Source organism: Hemibagrus wyckioides, linkage group LG22 (assembly GCF_019097595.1).
Source record: "Hemibagrus wyckioides isolate EC202008001 linkage group LG22, SWU_Hwy_1.0, whole genome shotgun sequence".
NCBI lineage: Eukaryota > Metazoa > Chordata > Actinopteri > Siluriformes > Bagridae > Hemibagrus > Hemibagrus wyckioides.
In genome coordinates this window covers 1,833,523-1,860,740 of record NC_080731.1, presented here as the reverse complement: position 1 = coordinate 1,860,740, position 27,218 = coordinate 1,833,523, and the positions used below count along the sequence as shown (strand labels likewise).

Sequence of the window (27,218 nt, the reverse complement as noted above, 5' to 3'; positions counted from 1 at the left end):
TGGGGAAACCATTTAATCACATAAAGAACAAAATACAGCTAGAACCCCACAGAGAAGCCACTTGAGGTGTGAAACGCTGTATCGCGATATCTGTATATATTTATATCGTTCTTAAAATTCCATCATGATTAGCTGCAATATCTCAGACAAAATGTGACAAAATTGATCATGATATCCATTCTAAAGAAGCAGCATTTTCATCAGAACGACATGAAAGTCCATCTGAGTGCTAGTTTAATACAGCTAATCTATCTTACCCTTCTTTCTTATGCTCGGTGTGATACGTAGAGAAAAGAACATTGTCATCATCATCATCATCACCACTGAGAGAATCTTTAAAAGCTTAAAATCTTTGGTAAGAAGCTTTAGTGGGCAGTGACCTTGCTGGACAAGCTGGACTAACCGAGCTCTCTGCTGTGATCAATTCAGTTAATGGTCCTGTCAAGTGACACCTGTGCAGTGTCCTCTTCTGTCTGAAGTGCTAATGAACTCAGTGTGTGTTTGTGTGTGTGTGTGTGTGTGTGTGAAATAACCCAGTTCTCACTCCAGCCTGCTTAAACAACCTTCAAAGATACATTACTGTGAAATTACTCCCGCTACCACAGCGAGTACTTATAAATATAAAAATATTCCACCAGTCCTCAGAGCTAGCGTCCGGTTTAGACTCGGTATCCGAGCGACCTTCATCAGCCGACCCTGCAGACCTCATACGGAGCTCCAACAATAAAGGGCCATCCTCCTGAGGGTCGTGTCAGGGACGCGTGATAAATATTTCTCCGCTAACAGACTCCTGTTGTCGTCTTTTGGCCTTTGTGTGGCGGGAGCGATCCATCAGAGCTTGCATGGGAGTGAGTTCAGGCCCTCAGCAGGGTTATTACTGGCCTCCTACAGAGCTGTGGTTAAGAGTCACCGGATTGTTCGATGCTGAGGAAGCACTTTACACAACAACAGCACTGTGGAGCTACAAATGGTGCACATTAATGAAGAAAACTAGGGTCCTATGGCTAGTTTAACACCTAGAGATTGTTTGTAATTTGTAAGACCAGATCTGGCAACCCCAAAGAGGAACAAGCAGTCCCTTCACCAGTCATGTGTCTAAAGTGGCACTTAAGTCTGTTTTAGTTAAGATAAAAGTGTCATGTTTGACCTGAAAACTCATAACATTAGCTAACTGATGTAAAGTATAGATTTTTCTAATGTTAGCTAAGTCAAAGAGATTTTATTTCATGCTAATGGATATATTTTTCTAGATCAGTGGGAAAAGGGGCATGGCTTCCAGGGGGTGAGGTAAAATTGTCTGCAAAAAAAAAGTTTTTAGACATATTTTTCCTGACAACTCAGTAACATTAACTGGTGTGAACTATTGATTTTTTCTAATATTAGCCAAGTCAAAGTTTTTTTTATTTCATTGTGTTAGCTTAGTGGTTAAAGCGTTGGACTTCTGATCAGAAGGTCGTGAGTTTGAATCCCAGGTCACTGCTGGACCCCTGAGCAAGGCCCTTAACCCTGCATTTGCTAAGTTGTATAAAATTAGATAAATTGTAATTTGCTCTAGATAAGGGCATTTGCTAAACGTAAATGTATATCATGCTAATGGGTACATTTGAGTCTTTACAGATATGTTTGACCTGGAAACTCAGTAACATTAGCTAACTGGTGTAAGCTATAGATTCTTCTAATATTAGCTAAGTCAAAGAGATTTTCTTTCATGCTAATGGGTGCATTTTTCAAGATCAGTGGGAAAGGGGGCGTGGCTTCCAAGGAGTGAGGTAAAAATGGAGACTGTTTTTACAAGTTTTTACAGGAGTGTTTGACCTGAAGGCGGATGTAAGCTATAGATTGTTCTAATATTAGCTGTAAAATTGGAGTTGAGACTGTTAGTTTCTACACAAAATGTGTAAAAGTTTAGCAGTTTAGCCATTAGCATGGTGTTCGATGCTACGATGCTATCTCAGATCTATACATCTACTCTAAATGATAAAAAGATGCCAAGAACTAAAAACATTTAACACATGTAATCAAGTTATTGTTTATTTCACAAAATAAGACATTCTGTTAAGTGTATAGCGCCACCATCTCTACATAGGACTCTTAATTGTTTGTATTTATTACCCCCCCCGTTTCCCTTCGACCCACCAGTAAACTATCTCTCTCTCTCCAGCTCGCCCAATCACTCACCATAGAAAATATATCACATCTGTCTGTTTGTGTTTTATTTTTTTTGAACTGTACAAGTACAAAAAAAAAAGGAACAAAAAAATGGCAAATTTCCAAGAAGAAACCGGCTGTCAGGCAAGTCATGCTTGCTGGAGCACTGGAGAAAGCAAAAGGAAAAATAAACAATCAAAGTGACAACTGAAAGATAAATGAGTGTTTGTTATAAAAATGTATTGTGGAAAGAGCGATATCGATCTCTGAAAATATTGTTCCTGTACCAAAGTGACAACGAATGCATTTAGACGGTAAATGTTTCCCAAAGTACAAAGCCAAGCGCTCGAGAGAAAAATAAATATACTTTTTTTTATTAATAAACTGAAATAAAACTTTGATCATCAAATAATATTAAAGTTCCATTAGGTTCAGGGTTCTCTCTGTGTTCCTGTGCTTCCCACCTCCATGGTTTACAGAGGTATCTCCATCCATTTAAAGCTCCTTTTTGGATGGTCCTTGTCCTTGTTTTGACCTCTTGCTCATCCTCCACCTGTGGTCTTTCCATCAAGGGTAACCGAGTGCCGATGCCGAGCCCAGTCTCTGGCTGTAGAGAGCGTAGGGTGAGTAGTACGGTGCTGTTGCAGGGAGAGAGTGCATAGGTAAGGAAGGTGCTCCTGGCAAATGGGGTTTGCTGTAAGGATGGTAGCGAGCCAGGCCAAGTCCGGGAGAACCTCGAAGCGAGAAGGAGCTTGGAAGAGCCCCGGGGCTGCTAGGAGGGGGTAGGTGTAGGTGGCAAGAAGCAGCAGAAGAAGAGGCAGTGGAAGGATATGCAGATAACAGCTTTCCATCCACACCAGGAAGGGAGGTATGAGTGCGCAAGTGCGCCAAAAGTTCCTCTGAAGTAGCAAAGCGCTTGTCGCAGGGCCCGCTGACAGAGACCCAGTTGCAGGCATGAGGAAGAGAGTCACTAGGAAGCATGAATCCATAGGTGTAGAGCGGGTGGGAGAGGGAGCCGGAAGCACCGGACGTGGACAGAGAGCCTGGATGGAGCGCATGGAGGTGTGGAGAAGGGTACATCAATGGGAATCCTGACTTGAGAGTCGAGGATGGATCATGGACACAAGTGTTGCAGTTGCTACCCCCTAAGTGGGGCGTGTTGGGGTAAGTGAGGCAATACGGGTCCCGGCACAAGCCTTGCATAAAGGATGGAGGAGACGTTCCCGTTAAAGGACTGGAACTTGGGTGTTTTGTGATCCCAGCAGCACCTACTAAACCAGTCTTGGCAGGGTCCAACCCAGAGATGAACTGGGAAGGATAGCCAGCATAGGCACCAACTATGGAGCCATGGTATCCCAAGGTAGAAGCAGGCAAGGGGAACACAGAGTGTCCAGGTTTGAATGGTGAAATTGGGGCAACATGGCTGGAATTAGCTAAGGATGTCTGTGGAGGTTGGGAATCGTTCTTGCTTTCTGGTCGAGGGCTACTTGAGGCACTACCACTGCTGGAGTTGACGCTCGCTCGTGCCTGGCTAGAGTTAGCTATCTGGGCATTATCAAGTCTGCTGTTATCCAAGTCTTTTTTCCCGCCACGATCGCTGCCACTGCTACTCTCTGTGCTTGAGTCAGAACTTCCGGTTTTGGAGTCTACACTGAGGGGTTTCTGCATGGATGGAGACTGTGTCTGGCGGTGTACATGTGCCTGACCCGGGGCATGCTGGGACGGCGAGCAGGTCCTTGGAGAAGAGGTATGAGGAGGGAACGATGGACACGTCGTCGTAGCCGAACTCCCACCAGATGTCCTGAACCCGGGCTTGTCGGCCGATCCGCTTAGAACGACTCCATCCTTCCGGCATTCTGAACTGTTTTTGGAGTAAGGCTTGAAGCTGGACTTGTCCTCCAGGCCCTGCTGTTGCTGCTGCTCTGCCGATTTAATACCCGACCCGGTTGACCGACCATCTTTGTCTCCCAAGTTGCCCGAGGAGAGTGAGCTTATCTTGGAGGACGAAGGGGGATCTGGCTTGCCGATCTGGGAGCAGGTTTGAGCCAGGAGGGCTAGTGGACTCTTCTTAGCATCCAGCTGAAAGGAAGACACATGTTCAGTTTCAATTCATAAAAAAGCAACCATTATAAAAAAAAAGCAGGGCTTGGAAATGATCTTTTGAACTGGAACTCAGGGGACATCCACAATATTTTTAACGGGAAAGGAGGGAGCTAGTGTTTCCTTCATAAAGCCTTCGTTAATGAGTCGATTCATTTATAGACTCCTCATTAAAAAAAGAATTGCCAAGGAGCTCAAAATGACATGTTGTTTCTGGAAGTGCTCTGGAGCTTACGGTATGTCCAAACTACTCTGTTTTTTTACACGGGTTATATATTTTCTTCTTTAAACACGAATAGGTCAAGTGTTTTAACACAGACGGAACAGTCTTCTGGTTTCTAGTCTGAGATCCGAGATCTGAATCTTTTTTTAACCCGTTCTGTTTTTAAACAATAAACAGTGTTAGAATTGTGAAATATTTACTCCTGTGGTTTTTACTCAACGCTTCCTGAACCCTGACACGCCACCTGTTCACAAGAAGCCTATCTTTTATATCCGAATACTGATCTAAAGCAAATATAACATGACGCTTTGTTTACTAGATAAAATGAAAGTAGAAGGTTTTTTGGCGAACTCTATATTGACCAACATTAATTTAACGCTAATGGTCAGGAAAACTAAACCGATGTGGGAATGCTGAAAATGATGACACCGTGTTTGTAAAACGCTCTGGGGGAAAAAGCGTAGGAGGAAAATAATAACAAAAAATAAAAACTCACTCAAAGAACTGTTTGTTTGTGGTTCAAATTTTCGTTTGTAGAGATTTCCTTACATATTTTTAATAATGAATATTTTTTTTATATAATTAACAAATTAACATATTATATTGCACTTTTATATTGTGCTTGTTTTTCTTTTATTTGCATTTTTGAAAGTGTGTAAACCGTTTAATCAGTACAAAAATGTCAACTTTTTTATCTTAAAAATCACGTGTGTTTATTTGGTTGATTATTATTAATATTATTATTATTTAGAATATTTCTTAAATTCTTAAATAAAAAAGTAATTGAATTTTAGTTCTAATTTTTCTAGTGCTTTCCCCAAAAATAAATAAATAAATAAATAAATAAATAAAGTTTTAGTTTGAATTTGATTTAATTTCATGTAAATACGCAAAGAAGTAAAATATTTATCCAGAAAAATAGTTTAATTTTCCCTTAAATACAGTAATTATGAAACCAGGTACAAGTAAATTATTATTATTATAATTATTATGATGATGATACCTCGATGGGGAGCGGCGCGGAGCTGAGCGGCTGCAGGTAGTCCGCGTGGAGCATGTGAGCCGCGCGCGCGCTCAGCATTTGGAGAATCCGTACGGGAAGGCGCTTCGCGTGACGCACCGGATCCGCGAGGGGCAGCGAGGCGAGCGCGAGCCGTGGAGCTCGATCGTGTGCTCGTGAATCGCCGCTCAGGCCGACAGCGAAGCTGCGGTCGGGGTGCGAGGTGCCGGCGGGGCAGCTGCTCTCCGGGGCGGGGGGACTCGGTGTCCGCGCGACTCCAGACGGCGAGGGCACGTCGCTCATGTGGCGCGAGCGCGTCGTCCGTTTCTCATTTGCAGCGCGCGAGTATCCGCATGGCACTGGCTTCCAAAGATCGGTAGAAATATCCGAACGGGGTTGTAGGGGGTGACCAAAAAAATTTCCGAATAAACAGGAAAACGCGTCTCTCTGGTCAAACGATACACTCCCTCGTGCGAGTAGTATCAACTCCAAAAAACACACCTGCGTACTTACAGAAATATAGAAATCAGTCAGCACCAAAAAAAAAACAGAAATAGTGCGGATCCTTTAAACTGAGGAGAAAAAAAATTACATCGATGAAAAAATCCCGGTGTACGTCCGGTCCTGTGCTCGTCTCCGTCCGCGCTCGCGCTGTCCTCCTCACTTCTGTCTCTGTGCGTGCCGCGCTCGCGCTGCTCTCACCGAGCGCTGGAGCGGCGCTTCAAAGCCACCAGCCGCCGGCCAATCGCAGACCAGAGTAGGAGGTGACTGTGGTGAATGAGGGCGGGACAATATCGCCCACGCTCCTCCCACTCTTCCCGGCCTGACTGAAAGCGCCGCTGTGTGCTCGAGGAGGTGTGTGGGTGGATTAGCATGACCCAAATTCTCCACAGAAATGGAGCTAAACGTATAAAAGCAGTAGTGAAGTGTGCAAACAAATATGACCAGATTGTCAGGAATGTCAACATTTTCCTCAGAAGTGTTGTGAAATGAATGAAAAAAAGAAAAGTCTTTATTACACTACAGTGACACTTTATTATCAACCGCTAACGGAATATTTTTTACTTCCTTCACACTGAAACATGTCACCATGGAGTCTCTGAGTGACAAACTTCTCAAATGTTTAGTTCAATTCACAAAGAAACTATTCATATCTCTAAATATGATGTTATTTCAATTGTAGAGCAACTTTTTTACTATTTAAAAAAGAAATATAAAATCAATTTTTAGAAATATAAAATCAATCAGAGACCAGAGACACTCACCATTTATATCATTTTAATTTTATTTTCATTTATTTTTTTTAATTTTTTTATTTACAGAGTAATTACTGTAACAGGTTACTTAGCCTGATTTTTAAACATTATATTTTTTTCCCCAAAATTTTAAAGAAGTCATCTAAACAAATGTGAAAGATCAACAGCTCAAAATTAATATGTAGAAAAATAGATATAACATTTTTTTTGATAAATTAAAGAAAGAAAAATGAGAATATTAGATTAGGCAGTATTGTTTGTTTAAAACTAAAATTATTTTCTAAACATTCTAAAAAATAAAACGATCAGATACGAGACATTCTCCTTCATTTAAAACACTTTTACCTCCAAATTAGAAAGAGCACTTTAAAATAAATAAATAAATAAATAATAAAAAGAAATTATTAAAAAAAAGAGAAGTATACTAAAAAAAAATTAAATAAAACACTAAAAAGATAAGATCAATCACAGTCACTGGAGTCAACGCGATACGTGTTTTTATTCTCTGGATTTATTTCTCCGTTCCAGTTCACATGGCCACTGCACCGATTTCTGCTTTCTCCAACACAAGCTGCTCGTTCTTGCAGTTCTAATGACACCAAATGATGTATCCAACACACAACAACCGCTCGTGTCAAAATGGTGTCGGTTTCCAAAGCTGGAATGTTAATAACTTTATTCCATTACCGCAGACTGCTTTGCTAACGGAGTAATTTAGCTAACTTAATTATGCAATGAATTGGCTTCATTACTTAAAACCGAAGCCTGGCAGAGCGGCTGTTGGAGCAGGCAGCCTGTAATAGTTTAGCGTCTGAATGCCTTTGAAGCTCGGGAGTAATTTATGGCCTATAATTGTTCGCGATTTTAAACCGCCTGCATTATTTCATCCTTTGTGTGCTCTGGATACACAAAGGCGAGGCTTGTTTTACGGGACACTCTTTGACTTTGCCAGACTGGAAGAATGATCCAGGCTAAGAATAGTCAATGTTCCTACAAACCAACTGACTGCTCGCACCACGCCCTGTTACTTACAGGAGCCAGAACTGAATTCCCATCATGCATTGTGTTATTGTAAAGCTATCCTCACATTAAGGAGACCATGTGCAACCACACTGATTGATGATGTAAGACGTATAACAAATAGACGTGTATTAAAAAACGTTTATACCTCGACACTGTCGAATTCTGAATTCTGATTGGTCGGTTATCTTTTTATGGTTTCTACGGTAACATTTTGCACATTTTGTCTCGTACACCATATGCGCCAAAACCTGTGTTGTTACATAACAAATAATTTTTTTTTTTTTGCTAAGTTTTCTGCTAAGTTATGTCTCTGTAACGTTTACTGGAAGGAGTCTCCAGTGTCAGTGCTTTATGTAACAGTCCAAAGTAAAGCTGTAACTTTTGGTTTTCCGACAGGAATTTACACTTTGCGGTTTCTCCATAACATGACAGGCTGGTATTAAGATAAACAGTTGTAGGTTTGCCTTAAGTGTTGCTACAAACACATGAAAGGGAGTTTACACTGAGCCTATATGACTAATTTTGCAAAACAAATACCTTTAAAACCAAGAACAACGCTGTCCATCATTTTAATTTGCTATTTAAATATGAACAGTACACACATGCATGTTTGCTAATCCTCACCCACCACATGCACATGTAAATTAGTGTCTAACAAGACACACACACACACACACACACACACACACACACCGATCAGCCATAACATTATGGCACCCCGCAATCCATTTGATGTAAAAGAAAACGTGATTCATCAGACCAGGGCACCTTTTTCCATTACTCCGTGGTCCAGTTCTGATTCTCGCGTGCACACTGTTCGCACTTTCGGCAATGCACAGGATTCGGCATGGGCACCCTGACTGGTCTGTGGCTATGCAGCCCCGTACACAAACTGATGCACTGTGTATTCAGGCCCCTTTCTGTCAGAACCAGCATTAAGTTCTTCAGCAATTTGAGCAACACAGTTTTGGAGATGCTCTGATCCAGTGGTCTAGCCATCACAATTTGGCCCTTTTGGTCAAACTCGCTCAAATCCTTACGCTTGTCCATTTTTCCTGCTTCTAACATCAACTTTGAGGACAAAATGTTCACTTGCTGCCTAATATATCCCACCCACTAACAGGTGCCATGATGAGGAGATACTCAGTCTTATTCACTTCACCGGTCACTGCTCACAGTGTTATGAATGATCGGTGTATATGTATATATAATTAAAAGACTTTAAAAGCAGAAGGTTGAAGGGAGCTAGCCATTTAAAATCTTGCTATCTACAGTAACTTTACAGCTAGCAAGCTAAAAAATTTCATAAACACAACACTAAAAGCTAGCTAGGAAAATGTTTTTATGAATGAACAACTTTACCTTTTCATGAAATAAACAATAAATGATAAAGTTTCGTAAGCTAGTTCTAAGCAGGCTAGCTCACTACTTACGCACCATCCATAACTGGTCAGATGATGCAAACACAACGAAATTAGTCAGGATGTATTTGTAATTATGGATTAATTAGATGAAAAATAGTTATAGTGAAAAATAAGATGCTAAATAGAAGATGTTGAAAAATATCTCATATGTAGTAGAAGGTATACAATTTAAAGGCGATGTTTTCTTCACCTGTAGTGATGTTAGCTAGCTAAAATATTAAAAATTAATCATTTCATTAATTATTCATCAAAAAAATACTTTTAAATGTTGTCATTTGTGAACTGAAAATTACATTAAAAGTTAACAAATTATTTGTTGTGGCTCTGCTCCAAATTTAGCATTAATGTTAGCTAGCTCGCATAATAAAACTGAATTGGTAAGTTCATCTGTTTATAGTCTTGTGAGTGTAGCAGATTTAGACCCAGTGTTAGCCATTTTATAATGTTTATCACATGAGTTTTTCACAAGTGGTTCTTCAGAATCTGGATGCAATCTAAAGTCTTTTATACCTTATAAATTGTACTTAATGTTTCTAAATCCACCAAAACAAATAAAACCTGAACCTTTTGTTTCTCTTCAGTGTTTCTCTTTCAGTGGATCATCCGTTTATCTGTAGCTTTATAGAAGACGTGTTCTCGAAGTTTTTCTCTTTTGTTTTTACTGCCTTGTTTTCATTATCCGAGGCGATAAACTGAAACCTGTAGCCATCTGTGCTCTTTTTTCTCCCTACTTCCCAGCCTGGATTTGCCTTCTCACGTGGCTTTGCATGCGTTTTGCATCGTCAGACCTGCAGCCGTGAAAAGCGCGTGTAGAGTGGCGAGCTGATTTGCATACCGAGAACGAAACAGGATATTGACCATAAATGTGAGCAACAGCACAATGTTTAAAAAAAAAAAGCCATTCAAATGATGAGAGAAACCAGGGAGCATGTGTAGCTACAAGGCAGAGTGCAGAGGTAGAAAAACAAAACAAAATCAAATCAGGATGTAAATGAAAGAAAAAAAAGTTAATTTTAGATTTGCACACATGAACAGGTCTGAAATATTCAAAATACTTTAGAACATATATTACAGAGTAGCTATGTATAGGTTTTCAAAAGTATCAGATATATACACTACATTGCCAAAAGTATTGGGACACCCCTCCAAATCATTGAATTCAGGTGTTGTTTTTCAGGGGTTGGACTCGGCCCCTTAGTTCCAGTGAAAGGAACTCTTAATGCTTCAGCTTCATACCAAGACATTTTGGACAATTCCATCCTCTTTGTGGGAACAGTTTGGGGATGACCCCTTCCTGTTCCAACATGACTGCACACCAGTGACCAAAGCAAGGTCCATAAAGACATGGATGAGTGAGTTTGGTGTGGAGGAACTTGACTGGCCTGCACAAAGTCCTGACCTCAACCCCATAGAACACCTTTGGGATGAATTAGAGTGGAGACTGGCATTATGCTAACATTAGCACTAGCATATGACTTCAACTTTCCAGCAATATGGTGTATGGAGTACTGATGGTGGTAGAAATCCATATTTGCTAGAACAATGACATTTAAAACATTAAAAAAAATTAAAAACCACATGATAACTAACTTTAGTAATGTGCTAGCTTTGCTAGCATGTTGTTATGGAATAGAATAGAATAGAATAGAATAGAATAGAATGATGAAAAGGTGTCAGAAAACCTTCTATAGTCTTTCTTCTCACTAGTTTTGACTCTGTGTACTGATTAGCACAAATGCTGCTTTATGCAGAGCATATAATAGCCACATGAGCTAAGCAGCAGTGCATTCTGGGAAAGGTTCCTCAGAAAAGAAGGCGTTTGCATCTATGTAAAGAAACGTTGGTGAAGGGATTGTGTCGTTACTCAGATAAGTTGCTATGATGATGACTTCTCAAACTCCTGGAGGGACTACCAGATTTTTCCAAAATGTATGGATCATGTCTATACTAATACAAATGAAACTTTTAAAGCCATCTCACCTTGGTCAATTTGATCAGCTGCCCCTGCTGCTACTCCAGACGTACACCTCATCACTAAGATGGGTGAAAGCATGGCTAGACAGTTCAGACTCCTCAAGTCCAGCACCCAGACTGGTCTCTCCACACAGAACTTCCATACTGATGTCAACAGATGTGTTGATTCCAGCCACTGTCTTCAAGACCCTTAAATCATATCCTTAAACCATATGCTCACTTTGACCAGAAAAAAACAACAGAGTATACCGAAGCTGTGCTTTCACTTTCTCCTGGGGGAAGTGGGGTGGTGGTAGCTCACGTGGTTAAAGCTATGGGTAGCTGAGTGGAAGCTCAGGGTTCAAGCCCCAGCACTTCCAAGTTGCCACCATTGCCCACAACCCACCCTGCTTCAGGGGTGCTGCATCATTGCTGACCCAGTGCTCTGACCCTAACCCCCAAAGATGGGATATGTGAAGAAGGAATCTGTGTAGTAATGTATATGTGATAAATTTAATTTCTGACACCCAGATCTCTGTTTCTCCACCAGAGATGTGCTCCATGCAAGGCTGCTGCTGGTCCTGTTGGCATCTCAGGCCTGGTGCTCAGAGCATTTGTGGGGTTTTCAGAGATATATTCAACTTATAGCTGAACGCTAGCTCAAGCAGTTGTCCACATCTCCTTCAACATTACCTGACTGATCAAAGATGATGACCAGATCAGAGATGATGATGAGGTGACAGTCCTAGCCTAATCTAGCCTAAACTGACCTAGCAAAAAGCCTGACCTATCCTAACCTAAATTAACCTAGCCTAACCTGGTGTAGCCTGGTCTAGCCGAGCCTAGCCTGACCTGACCTGACCAAACCTAACCTAGTCTATCCTGACCTGACCTAACCTAGCTTAGCCAAACTTAACCTAGCTCAGCTTGGTCTAGCCTAGCCTTGCATAGTCTGACCTGATCAAAACTAACCTAGACTAGCCTAATTTAGCCTAGCCTACTAACAAACCTAGCCTAACCTAACCTAGCCTAACATGCCTAGCATAGCCTAGCCTAACCTAGCCTAGCCCAACCTAACCTAATCTACCCTAGCCTAGCCTAACCTAACATAGCCTATATTCATTCATTCATTCATTGTCTATACCCGCTTATTCCTAGGACTCCTAGGGTCACGGGGGTCTGCTGGAGCCTATCCCAGCGCACATAGGGCGAAACATAGCCTATATAAATAAGTTAAAATGTCACTGCTCTGGCTTTAACTAGCTCACTACTTATCTTGGCTTGTTCTGTATTTGACAGTATTAATAAGGCATCTTCACTACAGAGCTAGCTAACAGGAGGCTGGTTATTATTTAGTGCAAGAATAACAGTGAATAAGATTGCTAGCGTGCTAGCTAACTTTATTAAGTTACTTCATAGTAGCTAAACTAGTAGTACTAAACTATACACTAAAATACAGTGGTGGACCATTAGGGTCAGCAAGGCCTTTTCTGCTGGCCTAAACAGCAGTGATCTGAATCAATGACTTGCATTTTAATATATTTAATATATTTTTCCATGAATGTGTATTAAATTATTCCCAATAGTCTATTCTCTACATTTCATAGCTTTTCTCTCGGTTGCGCTGCTTCCAGTAGTGTATATTTATGATAAGATTATTTATCCAATCATATTTCAGACAGTGGATGACATCATGTGTTCCCAGAGTGAAAGAAATCTGTCTTAAGGCCTTCAGAATCAATAGTGCAGGCGCCCGGAGCTTAAAATAAGTGGCAATGAAATTGTTACATTAACCAATCAGATTTCGAGTTGGCGTCACTGGGGCCATCTAGCAGGCATACGATTACGTCAGCAATTTCCTATCCTTTGATTGGATAATTGGAGCAGTCAGAGGCAGTGAACCGCACAAACTAAATAAAATATATATATTTTAACTCACAATGGCTGACAGAGGAGAAGAAATCGATTTGGTGAAGGCCAGTGAAGGCCTAGGTGTGAAATGCATGGCCCGCCACTGCGAAAATTTATACAAGTTTTGCTAATAAAAAAAGTTTTTTAGCATAAACAAAATAACTGTTTTGCCTCAGAAAGGAGGAAGAACTCTTAAGAAAACAGACGTGAACGTTGACATCATCCAAAATTCCTGATAACTGCCACGTTTTCACGAAAACATCATCTTTGATTTACGGCATAATTGTCGGTGCTGTTGAGGTCACATGACCGCTCGTGTCTCCTCGGCTTCCTGCAGAACAGGAATTCGAGCCATGGCGGCATTCTCTGCAGAGCCTGGTGTGTAAAATGGTGTAGGACCCCAGACCTTTAGAGTCGATCAAAACAAAGCACACCTGCAGAGACGGATGAAAGCGCATGCCTGCTCCGTTCTCAGTAATAAAAATGACAATAAGACAGAAAGCTTGAACTCTTGACCCACGGAGAGGCGGAGCCCCGAGAGCTAGCATGGGTTTTTTTTTTCCCCTCGCTTTGTGTAGCATAAGAGCATGACATTTTCCTTCTGTATTCCAGACTGTGTGTTTAGAGTTATGCTAGCTGAGGGTTTGAACTTGTCAACATCCTGTCGGTTTTAAAGCCAACAAAAAAAGTACACACACACACACACACACATGGACACACCCTGAAACGCTCCGTCTGACAGCTTGACAGATGATCAAAGGCAGGTGATGTGTCACAGGTATTATTACAGCGTCTCTTTCTGGACGATTAATGATCCCCAGCGTGAGTAATCCACCTCGCTCATCTGTTCCTCCACTCAAACTGTCATGTTGCGGTTGACCGCGGTGTGAAGATGTCCAGAAGAAGGAAATAAACTCTGTGCTTTGTTTCTGGCTTCGCAAATTTGTTTTATCATCCCATATTGCATAAATTATGCTAGCCTGTAAACTAATTCTTTATTAGAGAGCTCTATTGTTAGCCGATTTCGTGACGAGGACGCTGATTCAGACTCACAGGAACGCTACGTTGATAAGTTAACCAGGAACGGAACTCGCTAACGGACTAAAAGAGATCTTGTTATTGGCTCTGAAGAATATTTGTTTGGATTTCTGCATGGTTCTGGTGGAAGATGTAGTAATGTTACGCAACGCTACACAACGCTATGTCACGCTCTGTCAGAGAATCCCGGTGCGGTGTGACGAGAGGAAAGACACTTTTATATAACTAAAAAGAGAAAACGTCACATTTCACTTCACTCCACGTTGCTGCTGCCACTGCTGCTCGTCTCCTCGTCATTAACGCTAAACGTCAGTCTTCACACGGCGGCGGCTTCTTCAGCGGCGGTGTAGAAAGCCAGAAAGTCTGAGTGGAAAGTCATGTGATCGCTGCTGGGATCCAGACGCCAGCTCACGCTTTACCTTCTCAGCCCAAAAAAAAACAAATTCGCTATTTTGAACAAATTCGTTCCCTTTCATAAGAGAACCAATTTAAATCTTGTCTGTTTAACATTTAGAAACATTCCTACAACATTGGGGCAACATTTTCCACCATCAAACGCTAACATTATAGCACTTTTTTTTTCTTCTTAAATTAATTCAGAAATTCATTTTCACACCATTAGAATTTTCCAGTCTGTTTTTTTTTTTTTGCTTTTTTTGCAACTCGCTGCTTAACTAGCCACTATGCTAACAATTGTAGTCTGATAGAAAGAATTTTCCTGAGCCCCAGTCTGTCAGGTTTATTCAGGAAGTTTCTTTACACCTGAACTTACGCAAAAAATGTAAAGAATTACAACAACTGCTTTAACTCATACTGAAGGATGGGATTTGTTGCTCATTTTTTCTTCAATTATTTTTAAGTAATGTTTATTAACATTCTAACAACAATATTCCACAATAGATAGATAGATAGATAGAGAGAGAGAGAGAGAGAGAGAGAGAGATAGAGAGATAGGGATGACAGGTCTCTTTAAGGCGGGAGGTGTGTTGGTAATTGGAGGTGGTATCACAGCCCGGCTCTTTAGCAATACAGAAAGCAAACAAAAGGTTGAAAGGAAGAAGAACTCTACACTTCCAGAGACAAGAGCTGCATTCTGCTCTGATCCTCACAGTCACAATAAACACCACAGCTCACAGCAGGAGATCACTTACCCCCGGGGCAGTAGGGGAAGGGGGGCGTGGGGGTGACTGTGGAGGATTTTACTGAGAATGGGTGTAAAGAGTGTGTTTGGTGTGTGTGATGTGTGTGTGTGTGTGTGTGATGTATATGATGTATATGATGTGTGTGTGTGATGTATATGATGTGTGATGTATATGATGTGTGTGTGTGATGTATATGATGTGTGATGTATATGATGTGTGATGTATATGATGTGTGATGTATATGATGTGTGTGTGTGTGATGTATATGATGTGTGTGTGTGTGATGTATATGATGTGTGATGTATATGATGTGTGATGTATATGATGTGTGATGTATATGATGTGTGTGTGTGTGATGTATATGATGTGTGTGTGTGTGATGTATATGATGTGTGATGTATATGATGTGTGATGTATATGATGTGTGATGTATATGATGTGTGTGTGTGTGATGTATATGATGTGTGATGTATATGATGTGTGATGTATATGATGTGTGATGTATATGATGTGTGATGTATATGATGTGTGTGTGATGTATATGATGTGTGATGTATATGATGTGTGATTTATATGATGTGTGATATATATGATGTGTGTGTGTGTGTGTGTGATGTATATGATGTGTGATGTATATGATGTGTGTGTGATGTATATGATGTGTGATGTATATGATGTGTGATGTATATGATGTGTGATATATATGATGTGTGTGTGTGTGTGATGTATATGATGTGTGATGTATATGATGTGTGTGTGATGTATATGATGTGTGATATATATGATGTGTGTGTGTGTGATGTATATGATGTGTGTGTGATGTATATGATGTGTGTGTGTGTGATGTATATGATGTGTGTGTGTGATGTATATGATGTGTGTGTGTGTGTGATGTATATGATGTGTGTGTGTGATGTATATGATGTGTGTGTGATGTATATGATGTGTGTGTGTGTGTGATGTATATGATGTGTGTGTGATGTATATGATGTGTGTGTGATGTATATGATGTGTGTGTGTGTGTGATGTATATGATGTGTGTGTGATGTATATGATGTGTGTGTGTGTGTGATGTATATGATGTGTGATGTATATGATGTGTGTGTGATGTATATGATGTGTGTGTGATGTATATGATGTGTGTATATGATGTGTGTGTGATGTATATGATGTGTGTGTGATGTATATGATGTGTGTGTGATGTATATGATGTGTGTATATGATGTGTGTGTGATATATATGATGTGTGTGTGTGATGTATATGATGTGTGTGTGATGTATATGATGTGTGTGTGATGTATATGATGTGTGTGTGTGATGTATATGATGTGTGTGTGATGTATATGATGTGTGTGTGATGTATATGATGTGTGTATATGATGTGTGTGTGATATATATGATGTGTGTGTGTGATGTATATGATGTGTGTGTGATGTATATGATGTGTGTGTGATGTATATGATGTGTGTATATGATGTGTGTGTGATGTATATGATGTGAGATATATATGATGTGTGTGTGATGTATATGATGTGTGTGTGATGTATATGATGTGTGATGTATATGATGTGTGTATATGATGTGTGTATATGATGTGTGTGTGATGTATATGATGTGTGATGTATATGATGTGTGTGTGATGTATATGATGTGTGATGTATATGATGTGTGTATATGATGTGTGTATATGATGTGTGTGTGATGTATATGATGTGTGATGTATATGATGTGTGATATATATGATGTGTGTGTGATGTATATGATGTGTGTGTGATGTATATGATGTGTGATGTATATGATGTGTGTGTGATGTATATGATGTGTGTATATGATGTGTGTGTGATGTATATGATGTGTGATATATATGATGTGTGTGTGATGTATATGATGTGTGTGTGATGTATATGATGTGTGATGTATATGATGTGTGTGTGATGTATATGATGTGTGTATATGATGTGTGTGTGATGTATATGATGTGTGTGTGATGTATATGATGTGTGTGTGATGTATATGATGTGTGTATATGATGTGTGTATATGATGTGTGTGTGATGTATATGATGTGTGTATATGATGTGTGTGTGATGTATATGATGTGTGTATATGATGTGTGTATATGATGTGTGTGTGATGTATATGATGTGTGTATATGATGTGTGTATATGATGTGTGTGTGATGTATATGATGTGTGATATATATGATGTGTGTGTGTGATGTATATGATGTGTGATGTATATGATGTGTGTGTGATGTATATGATGTGTGTATATGATGTGTGTGTGATGTATATGATGTGTGTGTGATGTATATGATGTGTGTGTGATGTATATGATGTGTGTATATGATGTGTGTGTGATGTATATGATGTGTGTATATGATGTGTGTGTGATGTATATGATGTGTGTATATGATGTGTGTATATGATGTGTGTGTGATGTATATGATGTGTGTGTGATGTATATGATGTTTGTGATGTATATGATGTGTGTATATGATGTGTGTATATGATGTGTGTGTGATGTATATGATGTGTGTATATGATGTGTGTGTGATGTATATGATGTGTATATGAGGTATGTGTGATGTATGTACATGATTTGTGTGTGATGTGTGTGTGAAGTTTATCAGAACATTGTGGAGGTTTGTTTATCTGGTAGGTTAGTGGTTAAGGTGTTGGATTAATGATCAGAAGGCGGTGCGTTCAAATCCTAGGTCCACCAAGTTGCCATGTCTGGGCCCTGGAGCAAGGCCCTTAACCCTCAATTCGCTCTGGATAAGGGAGTCTGCTAAATACTGGAAATGTAATGTAGCTCTAACGTGACCCATAGTTGCTAAAAACCTGTTGAAGTGAATACAACAAAATAAAAAAGTTTGGCTTCCCCCTGACACTGGAGACTCCTTCCTTGTTGATGTTAAATAAAAAACATCTCCTCTCGAGTACAGGTCCTTGTAAACCAGCTGTTGCTATAGAAACCGTAACGTATCCGAGGACCAATCACGGTATTTCGGCTATAAAGCACTTCCTGTTAGCAGACACAGGACTGAAGGTTATCTTCCCTCGTGTTTTTCTCGTACTAAAGCATGTGTGATGCGCGTGAGCACGCTGGGCCGAGCTCCGGCCGTGACGTGATGGTGCCGCGGGCCGGGAGCCGAACCACCGCATGTGATTTAGGCGCGGAGAAAGAGATTAAAGATGACAGACAGAGCAAGGGAATGCTGAGGAGATCTGAGTGAGAGAGGCAGCATGCAAATCACTCCCTTTAATTAGGTGTGTCTGAAGGATGAGGTGCGTGCGGCATGGAGTGCCCAGAGGCCAGAGGCGGGGCCGTGTCGTCTCCGGGAACACTGCCGGTTCGAAGGAAGAGAAGCGCGACAGGTTTACGGCGTGTGAGTGACACGCGAGAGCAGGCCTGAGGGATGAGGAAAAGCAGAACTTGCACTCGCTCTGCAGTCCCTCACCAGAGAAAAACTCGGATCTAATCGGAGTGGCACAGCTTCACATGTGTGTGTGTGTGTGTGTGTGTAGAGGAGTCGTGTTATAGCAAAACCAGCTGTAATAAAATACTATGGAAACGAAGAGACAGGAAAAACAGACACATGAGAGTGAGCAACATGACAGACGATTAGCGTGATAAAGCGATGCAGCGTTTGCTAAAAGATTCCAGACCCTGAGCCAACATGCTGCAGCCGGACATTTCCCCGCGCCTCAGTGCACCGGACCTGTTAGCGGTCAGTGCTATGTGTTATTAGCGCATCTCGGTCACACGTCTGAGGGACAGTTTGGTGTTATCTCGGATTCCGTGGCATTAAACAGGAAAGCTGCAGCTTCCACAAGGTTAAGATGCTAAAAGCAGAGCAGCCTCCTGTTTCACTCACCTGTTTATTTCGTTACATTTGGAAACTTTATTCTGTTCTACTGAGTAAAAAAACAACATTAAAGATGAAAGAAAATAATGAATGAGACTTTTATTTCCTGGAGGAATGAAATACACACGACCCAAACACTGCATTAAATCAAATCAGAGTGAACACTGATCATTGTGTGTGTGTGTGTGTGTGTATACATGTGTGTGTGCATGTACACTTGTTTTTACACGCATGTGTATTTGTGTGTGTGTGTGTACTGTGTGTATATGTGCGTGTACTGTGTGTACGTGTGTGTGTGTATGTGTATGTGCATGTGTGTATATATGTCTATTTGTGTGTACTGTGTGTATATACATATGTCTATGTGTGTATTGCTTTGTACATATGTGTGTGTATATGTGTTTGTGCACATATGTCTATGTATGTGTGTGTACATGTGTGTAAGTGTGGGTATGTACATGTGTGTGTCTGTGTACACGTGTGCATTTCTGTGTGTGTGTGTGTGTGTGTGTGTGTGTATTTACATGTCTGTGTGTGTGTGTACACGTGTGAATTTGTGTGTGTGTGTGTGTGTGTACATGTGTGTATATGTGTGTGTGTGTATTTACATGTCTGTGTGTGTGTGTGTACACGTGTGTGTACATGTGTGTATGTGTATGTATGTGTGTGTGTGTTTGTTTAGATTTGTGTATGTGTATGCACGTGTGTGTGTGTGTATGTGTTGCAGGCTGTGACTCATCCCTGCTAATCAGCGTGAGCGTCTGGAGTGGTGTGTAATGTGTCGGGGAGACTCTGTGTGTATCTGTGTGTGGAAGTGACAGAGTGAAGAAGTGAAGATTAAAACATGAAGGCTGCGTAATACAGGCTCACAGAGCTACTGAGTTTAGATCAACCTCAATCTGTGTGTGTGTGTGTGTGTGCTCTCTGTCTGTCTGAAATCACAAGCGTGCCTTCAAGTTAATGAGGGAATTTTATTTAAGGCCATAAATGCTTCAGAACACACACACACACACACACACACAGACTCTGCTCTGGCTGAAACAAAAGCAGCCATTGTCCTCCACATGGTGAAGTTATCAGCGGTGAGTGAGGAAAAAACCACACACACACACACACACACACACACACGTCCTGATCTGAGCACGTAGGCCGCAAATCAGGTCAGAGCACGCTGTGGTGAAAAAACAACAAAAAAACCATAAAAATCCGATCACACGTAAGAAGGTGTTCAGCGTTTCTGCAAATACGATACAAGCCATTTCAGGAGGAACGCATTGGGGTGACTGCACACACACACACACACACACACACACACCTTCTCTGCTGATTCTTGTTGTATTTTGTCTGTAAAATTAAACACACACACACACACACACCTTCTCTGCTGATTCTTGTTGTATTTTGTCTGTAAAATTAAACACACACACACACACACACACACACCTTCTCTGCTGATTCTTGTTGTATTTTGTCTGTAAAATTAAACACACACACACACACACACCTTCTCTGCTGATTCTTGTTGTATTTTGTCTGTAAAATTAAACACACACACACACACACACACACCTTCTCTGCTGATTCTTGTTGTATTTTGTCTGTAAAATTAAACACACACACACACTCACACACATGCTCAAACACACACACTCACACACACAAACACACACACATACTCAAACACATGTGTGTGTGTGTGTTTGTGTACATGTTTGTATGTTTGTGTATGTGTTTGCCTACATATGTCTATGTGTTTGTATTGTGTGTACATATGTGTAGATGTTTGTGTGTATGAGTTTCTATATGTGTGTGTGTTTGTGTGTGTGTATGTGTGTGTGTATGTGTGTGTGTGTGTTTGCTTGGTGTGTGTGTGTGTGTGGTGTGTACGTGTGTTTGTGTGTGTATGTGTGTGTGTATGTGTGTGTGTGTGTTTGCTTGGTGTGTGTGTGTGTGTGGTGTGTACGTGTGTTTGTGTGTGTATGTGTGTGTGTGTTTGCTTGGTGTGTGTGTGTGTGGTGTATACATGTGTTTGTGTGGTGTGTATGTGTCTGTGTGTGTATGTGTGTGTGTGTTTGCTTGGTGTGTGTGTGTGTGGTGTGTACGTGTCTGTGTGTGTGTGTGTTTGTGTGTGTATGTGTGTGTGTGTTTGCTTGGTGTGTGTGTGTGTGTGGTGTGTACGTGTCTGTGTGTGTGTGTGTGTGTGTGTGTATGTGTGTGTGTGTTTGCTTGGTGTGTGTGTGTGTGTGTGTGTGTATGTTTGCTTGGTGTGTGTGTGTGTGTGTATGTGTGTGTGTGTTTGCTTGGTGTGTGTGTGTGTGTGGTGTGTACGTGTGTTTGTGTGGTGTGTCTGTGTGTGTGTGTGTGTGTGTGTGTGTGTATGTGTGTGTGTTTGCGTGGTGTGTGTGTGTGTATGTGTGTGTGTGTTTGCTTGGTGTGTGTGTGTGTGTGTGTGTATGTGTGTTTGCTTGGTGTGTGTGTGTTTGTGGTGTGTACGTGTGTTTGTGTGGTGTGTCTGTGTGTGTGTGTGTGTGTGTGTATGTGTGTGTGTTTGCGTGGTGTGTGTGTGTGTGTGTGTGGCAGCAGTGAGTTAGCGATGATGTTTCTGAAGTCTCTAGCACCATTAGCGTGTATAAAGTGTTGAGTTAGTGATGTTATATAAGTGATGATCAGCTCCAGCGTCATTTACAGCTCCAGCTTCAGCTCCAGCCTCACAACTCACCGACTCAGAGAATTTCCTCTCAGCTCATAAACCTGCTGTTAAAAAACACCAGATGTTTTCATTCCCTCACACTAACCGGCATCGCGCTCCACTGCACCGGCTCCTTCCCACTTCATAAAAAAATTAGAGGACGAATAAATGACCGTCACCATGACGACAGCCGCATCCGTGGTGTTCACGATGGAAACGAACCTGTCGAGTTTTTACACCTGTCAATCAAACACATTATAATCCTTCTCTATCAGAACTCTGGAGCTCAGCTCTGCAGCTGGAATGAAACGGATTTATGGGACGTAATTTTATCTCCACGAGTCTGATCTAAAACGAGTCTGATCTAAAATGAGTCTGATCTAAAAACAAGTCTGATGTAAAACGTGTCTGATGTAAAATGAGTCAGATGTAAAATGAGTCTGAGCAACAGTGAGTCTGATCTAAAGTGAGTCAGATCTAAAGTGAGTCTGATGTAAAACAAGTCTGATCTAAAATGAGTCTGATCTAAAATGAGTCTGATCTAAAATGAGTCTGACCTAAAATGAGTCTGATCTAAAATGAGTCTGACCTAAAATGAGTCTGATCTAAAATGAGTTGGATCTAAAGTGAGTCTGATCTACAACCAGTCAGATCTAAAACGAGTCTGATGTAAAACGAGTCTGATCTAAAATGAGTCTGATGTAAAACAAGTCTGAGCTAAAATGAGTCTGATCTAAAACGAGTCTGATCTGAATTGTACTGGTTGAAGATGAAATTTCTGAAGCACTTAGAGAATCTCAGCGAGCATTTCTATCAGAACTAGCATTAAGTTCTTTATTAACTTTATTAAGCATTAAGCAGTTTGATCAACAGTAGCTCGTCTGTTGGATCGGATCACACGGTCCAGCCTTCTCTCCCCACGTGCATCAATGAGCCTTGACCGCCCATGACCCTGTCACCGGTTCACCACTGTTCCTTCCTCTGACCACTTTTGATAGATACTGACCACTGCAGACCGGGAACACCCCACAAGAGCTGCAGTTTTGGAGATGCTCTGATCCAGTGGTCTAGACATCACAATTTGGCCCTTTTGGTCAAACTCGCTCAAATCCTTACACTTGTCCATTTTTCCTGCTTCTAACATCAACTTTGAGGACAAAATGTTGACTTGCTGCCTAATATATCCCACCCACTAACAGGTGCCATGATGAGGAGATGTTATTCAGTGTTGTGGTTGATCAGTGTATAAACACTGTAGCTGTTCCTATAAACAGCTTGTCCTTTATAAGAGGTTCTTTAAGTACATTATTTATATTTTTAAAAAATCATCAAAAAACATTGCAAAATGCTAAATAATTCTGTGGAGTGTCGGCTTTTAAATTAGCCGGTGCTATAGAAACGGTAACGTATTAGAGTAAGCCCATTAATATAAACCTGCACTGCTGTTATGGGAAATGAATCAACACCTTCTGACCAATCAGGATGCAGGATTCAACATTTTTCAGCTGCTGATGAAATCTGACGTTCACGCTGGAAATAATTTAGCACTGTTACGCAATAAAGTAGCAGGTAACTCTACGTTTTGTTTAATAAAACAAATGTTACTGTATTTCTTCTTTTTTTCTTCCTGAGATTGTGTAAATGTCCTTTTGAGATGTTCCTGCTCCAACTCAGGTTCGTCCCTGGTGGTTCTTCAGGTTCTTCCCTGGTGGTTTTTCAGGTTCTTCCCTGGTGGTTCTTCAGGTTCCTCCCTGGTGGTTCTTCAGGGTCTTCCCTGGTGGTTTTTCAGGTTCTTCCCTGGTGGTTCTTCAGGTCCGTCCCTGGTGGTTCTTCAGGTTCTTCCCTGGTGGTTCTTCAGGGTGTTCCCTGGTGGTCTGTGTCAACAGCTTCAAATGTGAAGAATTTTACTCGTCTTTAAAAACTCCACACTGACCCCAGCAGAGTTACAGAAGATTGTTACGTAGAGAAATCTCAAGGATGTCCGCTCTCTTGGGGTTTTGGGTAACTTAAGACTTCACTTCTAATTTAAAACTTTTGAAAAAAAAAAAAGAAAAAAACAAAAGAATTTGTTTACTACATCAAAAGGATATATATATATTTTAATGAAGAACATTTTTTTAATTTAAAATAAACCTTTTTCTTTAAACTGTGTTAAAACTCTGGTGAAGCTTTTTGTCTGATATTCATTTATAAGCCGACATAGAAATGATTTAACTCATATAACAAACAATTCTATTTTATAATTATTATAATTAACAAACCTAATATTTCTAAATTAACGTTTGAATAATTGAACAGTCAGGTGAGACGATTAGCAAAAACTATTCCTTTTCTACATCATCATCATCATCATCATCATCATTCATGATGACCAGGTTCCTGTGAGTCAAATATAGATCAGAGGCCAATAAAACCAGTGTTGTGTTCAAACCAGAGGTTTAACCCCTTAATAAATAAATCAATCAATCAATCAATCAATCATATTCGAAATCCTAATTAGGAATTCCACACTGAAATGACGTCTGATATTTTTTCCACCTGAGCTGGAGTCCATCATAAAGACATAAGCTTTTAGCCTCGCCGCTTTCAGCAACATGAAGCCCCTCAATTAAAAGCCAATCAGCAGCCATCAGTCGTGTCACTTCAAACAAAAGATTATTACGCTGAACCGCCCTCCTCGTTAATCTCCCAGCGAGCGGGCGGGGGCGCAGGGGGCGTGACCGACAGATGCAAAACACGGCATGTAATCGAAGAACACAGATAACAACCACTGACATCCGATCAACCTGACATCCAATCAACCTGATATCCGATCAACTTGACATCCGATAGACCAGATATCCAATCAACCCGATATCCAATCAACCTGATTTCCAGACAACCTGACATCCGATGAACCTGATATCCGATCGACCTGATTTTCGATCAACCTGACAACAGATTATTTTATTATATTGATTTAGGAGAAATTTTCATTTCCTGAAGTTCTGAAATTTCCTGAACTTGCTCCAAAGATCTTCCATGATCTAGAATTCAGCACTGTGAGATCTTCCAGAACTCTAACAGTTCCTCACTCGAGATAGAGACAACCCTGAGAGTAGAAAGCTCCAAAAGATCTTCAAAGACTTAAAGTTTGAGGGGAACTAAGACAATCTCAGGACCTTCTTAAAGATCTTCCATAAACAATCAAAAGAAGCTCTGAAGACTTTCTGTGAACTTAAGGTTCTTTTGCTCCAACAATCACATGAACTGCTGAAACATCTGATCTTACCAGTTCTGCTGGTAAGACAATCAGAAGTTCAACTTTAAAATCTTCTGCTGTTGAGGGCATTCCGCAGAGCAGAAGGATCTAAAGAGAACTTCTGGTTCTGCTGGTAAGGCAATTTAAAAAAAATTTCAGGAACCTTGGAGAGAGCTTAGAGACATCTGAAAAAACCTCAAGAAGATCTTTGAGGAGGTCCCAATGGCCAAGAACCATGACAGTGGAGCCAGACCATGAAGATCTAACGTGTAAGATCTCTTCCATGAATCTCGGGTTCTTTTGTTTTTAGCTTCATGAACTGGACATGAGGGACAGAATCACACACTTGTCCTTTCATGTCCAGATTCCACTGCGGTTCTTGGGAAAGCCGGAACCCTGAAAAGGTTATTAGTATTTGACGAGAGGGAGAGAGAGAGAGAAAGAGAGAGAAACAGAGAGATACAGAGAGAGAGAGAGAGAGAGAGAAGTCTGCTTGCACAAAACCTGCCAGAAGGTTACACTGCCTGTGTGTCATAAATTACCCGTGACAGTCCACCAGAACGGGGGCTGCGCTCTAGGGGTGCTGAGAGAGAGAGAGAGAGAGAGAGAGAGAGAGAGAGACAGACAGAGAGTAAGATAGATAGAGTGAGGGACAGAGAGAGAGAGGGAGAATGACAGAGGGAGAGAAGAGAGAGAGAAAGAGAGGGAGAGAGAAAGAGTGAGGGAAAGAGAGAGGGAGAAGGACAGAGAGAGAGAGAGAGAGAGAGAGAGAGAGAGAGGGGTGGTGGCAGCTTTCTTCTCGCCCCCGCTTGATGAACGAGTCTCAGAACAAGGCAGAGAATACATCATATCACCTCTAATGGGGCCCCATTTCCCCGGCCATAACTCAGCCGTTTAAAAATAGAGAGAAGCGGGTGAAATATGGCGCCGTATATCGCCTGGGCCTGACACTTTTACGAGTCCTCCCAGCACTACGGAGGCACTGATTGCTATTTCAAAAGAAGGCCGTCACGTCCTGCGCTGAGCACAACCAGCTGCTGCCGAGGGAGAGCGGAAAATTATGGCCTCGGAGATTTGGGTTATCTTTTCAGAGAGTCGTTCAAGCTGCTGATTTACGGTGTTTGCGCTCAGCGTTATTAAAAAGCGAATCTGCGGCCGAGCCATCGGTCAGGAGCATGTGGGAAATTCCTCCGTTAGGGGAAAAAGAAAGAGTACACATGGAAAGACAAAAAGGTTAACGCTTATGTGGGCTTTTCTTCTCCTTCTCCGTCTCTCTCACTCCCAGACTGTACGGAAGAGTGTGTGTGTGTGTGTGTGTGTGTGTGAGTGTGTGTGTGTAGGACAGAACCCAGGACAGAACCCATGCCTGAACTTGGAAATCTCTGAAGGCGAGGCAGCTTTGGGGAATAACTCCACATTTGATAGAATTCAGAAGCAGGAAATTGTGGGAAAAAACATGGACGCCTCCATGTTCATCATTTCTTAGCAAACGGCTATGTCAACTTCAGTAAGTAGTGCTGTTCTGAGCAGCCATCTTGCTCTGACCTCATGAGCAGAACTCAGAGTTATAGAGATCCTCAGCTTTAGAAGTTAAAGGGTTGATTTCTTTGGTTCCTTCTGACTGAAGGTTGGTTGCAAGCATTAGTCAAATGCAGGAGAAGTGTGTGTGTGTGTGTGTGTGTGTGTGTGCAACAAGTCTGTAGCTCAGCTCCAAAGGCTCTGAAGGCACTCCAAAGGCAAAACAGTCTTCACGGCTAAGCCTGAATTTTCCTACCACTTCCATCTTCTTTCTTCCTTGTATCTCTTTGGAAGAGCGAGTGTCAGTGATTTACATTTTAAAGCTCTAAAGACGACGCCTACTTTAGGAAAAAACCCTGTGCCTTTTATGAAAATTCCTTCTCTAGGCACGTTTCCAGTAAAGGGAACCTTTTCCAGGAACCTCAGGTGAGTTTCCACGACAGCAAAAAAAAAAATCCTTTAAGCAAATCAACACATTCTGCTGCGATCATGAAAGAAAACTGTTGAAGGAACTGATGAACAACCTCAACCATGTTTCAGGAACTCTTTCAGGAACTCATAGAGTTGGAACTTCAGGCACATTTCCACTTCCTTTCAGGAACTCAAGAATGTTGTATGTGTCACTGCAGAACTCTTATCAGGAGCACTCTAGGAATGTCCGAATTAAACTTTTTTAGGAAGT

General features: G+C 41.2%; 1 protein-coding gene across 1 annotated transcript; it reads right to left on the bottom strand.

Annotated features, from left to right (window-relative positions):
* Positions 1-2,018: 2,018 nt before the first annotated feature.
* On the bottom strand, positions 2,019-6,164 carry znf703 (zinc finger protein 703). Its single transcript, XM_058374729.1, has 2 exons — positions 5,475-6,164; positions 2,019-4,227 (listed from the first exon to the last, which is right to left on the bottom strand). The coding sequence occupies exons 1-2, from the start codon at positions 5,772-5,774 to the stop codon at positions 2,716-2,718; spliced, it is 1,812 nt and encodes a 603-aa protein (XP_058230712.1). The 5' UTR covers positions 5,775-6,164; the 3' UTR covers positions 2,019-2,715.
* Positions 6,165-27,218: the final 21,054 nt, after the last annotated feature.